Source organism: Penaeus chinensis, chromosome 30 (assembly GCF_019202785.1).
Source record: "Penaeus chinensis breed Huanghai No. 1 chromosome 30, ASM1920278v2, whole genome shotgun sequence".
Lineage (NCBI taxonomy): Eukaryota > Metazoa > Arthropoda > Malacostraca > Decapoda > Penaeidae > Penaeus > Penaeus chinensis.
In genome coordinates, this window is record NC_061848.1 from 17,377,838 (window position 1) to 17,382,914 (window position 5,077).

The window sequence follows — 5,077 nt, forward strand, 5'->3', positions numbered from 1 at the left end:
AAGCCATTGATTCAGGACTCTAGGGTTAGGGGAACCCATCCAGTCGGTCCATGCTTGTGGCGAGGATGTTGAAGTCACAGAGAGGTTTGCATACCTTGGCAGTGTAGTCTATATCTCTGGGCTGTCAGACCAAGAAGTCAGTAGATGGATTGGTCTGGCAGCAGGAGCCATGAACTCAATCAACAAGAGCATTTGGAAATGTCAGTACCCATGCAAAACGACCAAGCTACATGTCGTCAAGACCTTGATACTGCAAGTTTATCTCTATGGAAGCGAAACCTGGATGCTATCTAGTGCCTTGGAGTCTCGTCTTGATGCCTTTTGTAACAAGTCTCTTCTCTGGATCATGGGGTACAGTTGACAGGACCACATGTCCAACCAACAGCTACACCGTGAGACTGGTATGAGACGTGTTACTTGGATAATGAAGGATCGCCAACTCAGGTTATATGGGCACTAGCTTGTTTTCCTATGGATGACCCTGCCCATCAGGTTGTCTCTCTGCGAGACAATCCTGGGTGGAGGAGGGCTGTGGGACGACCTAGGAGGTCATGGCTTGGACAGCTCAAATAGACTTGTTGCGAGGAGTTAGAGTGCCTGGAGACTCTCCATGAGAGACCCTCGCAGCTGGAAGCAAAGGGTGGATGTGGCCATGCACCCCGTCGGCATTAGCCCCTTGATGATGATGATGTATGGGTGTATGGGTGTGTGTGTGTGTGTGTGTGTGTGTGTGTGTGTGTGTGTGTGTGTGTGTGTGTGTGTGTGTGTGTGTGTGTGTGTGTGTGTGTGTGTGTGTGTGTGCGCACGTGTGTGTGTGTGTGTGTGTGCACGTGTGTGTGTGTGTGTGTGTGTGCGCACGTGTGTGTGCGTACGTGTGTGTGTGCACGTGTGTGTGTGCACATGTGTGTGTGCACGTGTGTGTGTGTGTGTGTGTGCACGTGTGTGTGTGTGTGTGTGTGCACATGTGTGTGTGCACGTGTGTGTGTGTGTGTGTGTGCACGTGTGTGTGTGCACGTGTGTGTGTGTGTGCGTGAGTGTGTGTGTGCGTGAGTGTGTGCGTGCGTGTGTGCGTGCGTACATCTGTGTGCGTGCGTGTGTGTGTGTGTGGTGTGTGTGTGTGTGTGTGTGTGTGTGTGTGTGTGTGTGTGTGTGTGTGTGTGTGTGTGTGTGTATGTGTTTGTGTGTGTGTGTGTGTGTGTGTGTGTGTGTGTGTGTGTGTGTGTGTGTGTGTGTGTGTGTGTGTGTGTGTGTGTGTGCGCCAACGTGAGTTTACTTGTTTAATTGTTTTTCCGTATAGATGGCTACACTTATACTATGTACTGCCTGTCTCGCCCGTTTACCCTTTTCCTTGATTTATGTAAATATTTTACGTTTTCTTATTTTACTGTTACTAATGTTCATAACATTATAGTAATTATAATGTTTATAATGAAAATAACACTATCAATATTCATAGCACTAGTAAAATCTACATTTTTTCTGCCAATTCAAGGAATGGTATATTTGGTAAGGTCACAAGGTCTACTAATTGACTCCTTTTTGGCTAAGCACTAGCAAAGCCATCTATGTGCAGAGACATTTCATAAAAATATAAAAAATAAGCACAGCATTTTCCCCATTTTTTATTAATTTTCCTTGGTGGCACTGGGTTAAGCAACTTTTGGATGTCAGTTTCTGGAGGGGAGTTGGGTGGGGAGGTCTGAGAAACAAAGGTTTTCTTATGTGGAGGAGAAGAGGGAATAGATGTCCGAGGAGTAGAGGGAGAGGTGGGTGTAGGAGAAGATGGAATGGAACATTTAGATTGTCTGGTGTAACAGGTAAGGTGAGAAGGAGGAGGGGTAGGCACTGGGGAAGTGGTAGAGATTGGAGTATCTGGATTTAGACTGGAAAAGGAATCTGACTGGAGGAGAGACTAGAGATTGGATGGTTCAGGGTAGAGGAAAGAGATACTGGAAGAGATGCTGAGACTTCTTGAGAAGACAGGAGGGGAGCAGAGCAAGGTACAGTTTTGGAATAGGTAGAAAGAAAAAATCCTTGTTGGCGTGCTTCTTGTCTGGCATCATGTACAGTGAGGCCTAGTTTGAATCCAAGAACTGCTATCTCAGATTCGAGCTTGTAGGCAGAGAAGCTCCTATAAAACACTTGGGAGCCCCCACAATTAGCACATGTATGTGACTGAGCATAGCAATTTGAATGGTCATGACCAGGTTGGGCCCATAGAGGGCAGCGGGCTATGGAGCAACAGTGTTTGGCTGGGTGGCCAAAATGCCAACATTTCTGACACTGACATGGTCATGTCTAGAGAAGCTAATCTTGGCAATATAGATGTAGGACTTATGTTTGCTTCTGGAAGGAATAGTGTAGCACTGGACTGCCAGTGCATCATAGTCAATGAGGCATGCCAGAAAGTCATTTCCCTATCAGACCAGTCCTTGATGTAGACAGGACAATCAGACGGAGAGACAGAAACAGTTCCGGTACAAGTATTAGGGGAGAAGTGAGGTTGTGCAGGAATAGGTTTGCCTGTGAAGTCAGACAGGATAGATAGTGCACGAACTTGGGAATCAGATGTAACTGTGACAAGGCATGGACAATCGGAAAGACTGCAAACGGAAACTTTGCCCACTTAAATGGGCAAAAAAGGGAACTTAAAAGGTTTGCAAAGGTGGAAACAGTAGAAGGACAAGGAGGAAGATAAGGGGGGTATAGGAAAAGGACAATAAGGATGAATAGTAGGAATACAGGGGGTGGGACACCCCCTGTATTAGTAGATGTAATGGAGGATGTTGCGAGAGAGGAAGGGGTGTATTCTGAAGGTTGAGTAATGACTTGAGTGGAGGATTCAGAATGGATAGAGTTGACTGCAAACATCAAGGAGGGGGTATTAGTAACAGTGGTTGGAACTGTGGTCAAAGGATATGCAGGGGTCAAGAGACCAATGAAATCAAATTTAGATAGGCTAGCTGAAAGAGGGGCAAGCCTTAATGCCCCTAATAAAGGGAAAAACCTTTATTATTGGCCATGGTGAGCTTGAAATAAATGGGAAGAGAAAACTACCACTCAGGGGGACAATTAACCAAGGGAATACCATGTCTATGGCTTCCAGAGACTGTTCATGACTGACACAAAGCCAGCCTTTCATCCTTTCAGCATGGCTTTCACACCTTAGGAATTGGACAGAAGAGGATAATGATGAAGAGAGGGAAAAGGAAAGGGGGAGAAGAAATGACCATGCAAAATTAGTTGAGGTAAGGGCTGAGTTCCAAGGTAGGGCTGGTCCCCTACAATGGGCCTCAGTCTCAGTCTCATAAGCCCCCTCACAATAACGAGCAAGGGATTAGGGGGGCATTGATCTGATTGTTCACTTGGAAGAGATTTCCAAAAGACAATGGGTCAAGCTCCTGAAATGCATAGCAGTTGTACGAGTTTTGAAATAAGGTAATTGGTTGCCTTAGTGAATCAACAGAGTTCTCAGTAATAAAGCTTTCAAATCTCAATAATAAAAACTTCTGAAATTTTTGTTTGAGTTTTTAGACTAAGTAGACAGTGCATATGTATTCTATTTTTTCATAAAAAATATTTCATACAAAGTGTAAAGAAAAAAGGGGATTTCCTTTTTCCGTCTTTCAACCAGAATTTTTTTCCTCTTTCTTATTATAAAGGGGTTTCCTTCTTTCTGTGTTTCAACCAGTATTTTTTCTTTTCTATATGTGAGTACTGAGGTAAACTGTGAAGTAAATCTGGCCAGAGTGAATGACACAAGAAGAGTTGAAAATCACTGTACTTCATGGTATCAGTTTTTAAACTTTATAAGCTATATTTATATCATTACTGTGCACCAAGGGATAGGGCCATGAAGGGTAATAGCAAACATCATGAGTTGTGTAGTTTTCTTTTGAACATTTCATGATATCTAAATTCTGATTAATAATTTAGAAGAAATAGGAGAGTCAGAAATGTTATTGATAGTTTACATACAGAACATATTTCTGAATAAAGGCAGAACTCAGCAATTTTTGTGTAACTTGTAAATAACACTAACTAGCAGCCAAGTAATTTTTCATTTAAATTTCTTGTACATTTTCCATATAAATATTAAATGATCCTGAATTTCACGACATCATTCACATGTAAATATCATAAATGTCTTAGTCTCTTTAGTCTCTTTTTATAAACAAAAGCAATTCATCAAGTATCATAAATTTTCTCACATTAACTGGAAAAAATGCTTACCACATCGACAGGTTTCTTGAGATGTGCCATGGTTGTGGCTTGATTTCCACTTTTAATGATTCTGAAAGATCAAAGTGTCCAAGATTACATATCATCATTCATGCACAAAAAAAATAGAAAAAAGAAGCCAAAGAATGTAAAACACAAAGATAACTAGATTTCTATGTAAAACTTGTTCAAGGGATCTCACATCTATCTTACCCAGATCACCAGGCATATCATCAATTGCTAACCCTGAAATTTCAGAACCAAAATTCAGCTCTACTCCAGGCCTACAAGTATAACGCTTATGGTAACACTATGTTCCAGCCCTCTCTCTACACAACTACATGAGAACATGCCCAGAAGCTACAGGTCCAACATCACCTGGGAGTCAGGTAGCAGGTCTTTGCAGCTTGGGTAACAACAGCATGGAATAACCCAAGTCAGGCAACAATCAATGCAACTTCTATAGATGACTTTGTTTGCCTAAGGAATGGCAGCACCATCTTGCATTATATGAGAATGCTTTTTTATATTGAATGCTGTCACAATCTCCTGTCCACACATTGTATATTAAACACTACAATATACTCACCTAATGAAGATGATATCCTAAATCCTTAGTAAAGGATCTCATTACCCTAATCAGGTATTCAATGACCTTTACTTAATAGAAAAACAGCAATAGATGAAATGGGATGAATGAAGGTTTGTGCTTAATGCATGCTAATCTTCAAACACAGCTTGAAATAAGAATAATTATAATCAAGAATTATGAAATATCCTTCTTTATTTTCAATTTTACAAGTCACTTCCTTTATATTTTAGCCTGCAATTTCTGTTAGAATTCAGCCCTCCCTTA

The 5,077-nt window shown here is 41.8% G+C and overlaps 1 protein-coding gene across 1 annotated transcript in view; it reads right to left on the minus strand.

Moving 5' to 3' along the window:
• Nucleotides 1-4,294, minus strand: part of LOC125041385 — a gene marked incomplete at its 5' end in the record, with an annotated part of 27,116 nt that extends 22,822 nt beyond the window's left edge. Inside the window, 1 exon segment of the mRNA XM_047636287.1 lies at nucleotides 4,234-4,294. Coding sequence (XP_047492243.1) covers nucleotides 4,234-4,263 — 30 coding nt within the window.
• Between the last annotated feature and the right edge of the window lie 783 nt (nucleotides 4,295-5,077).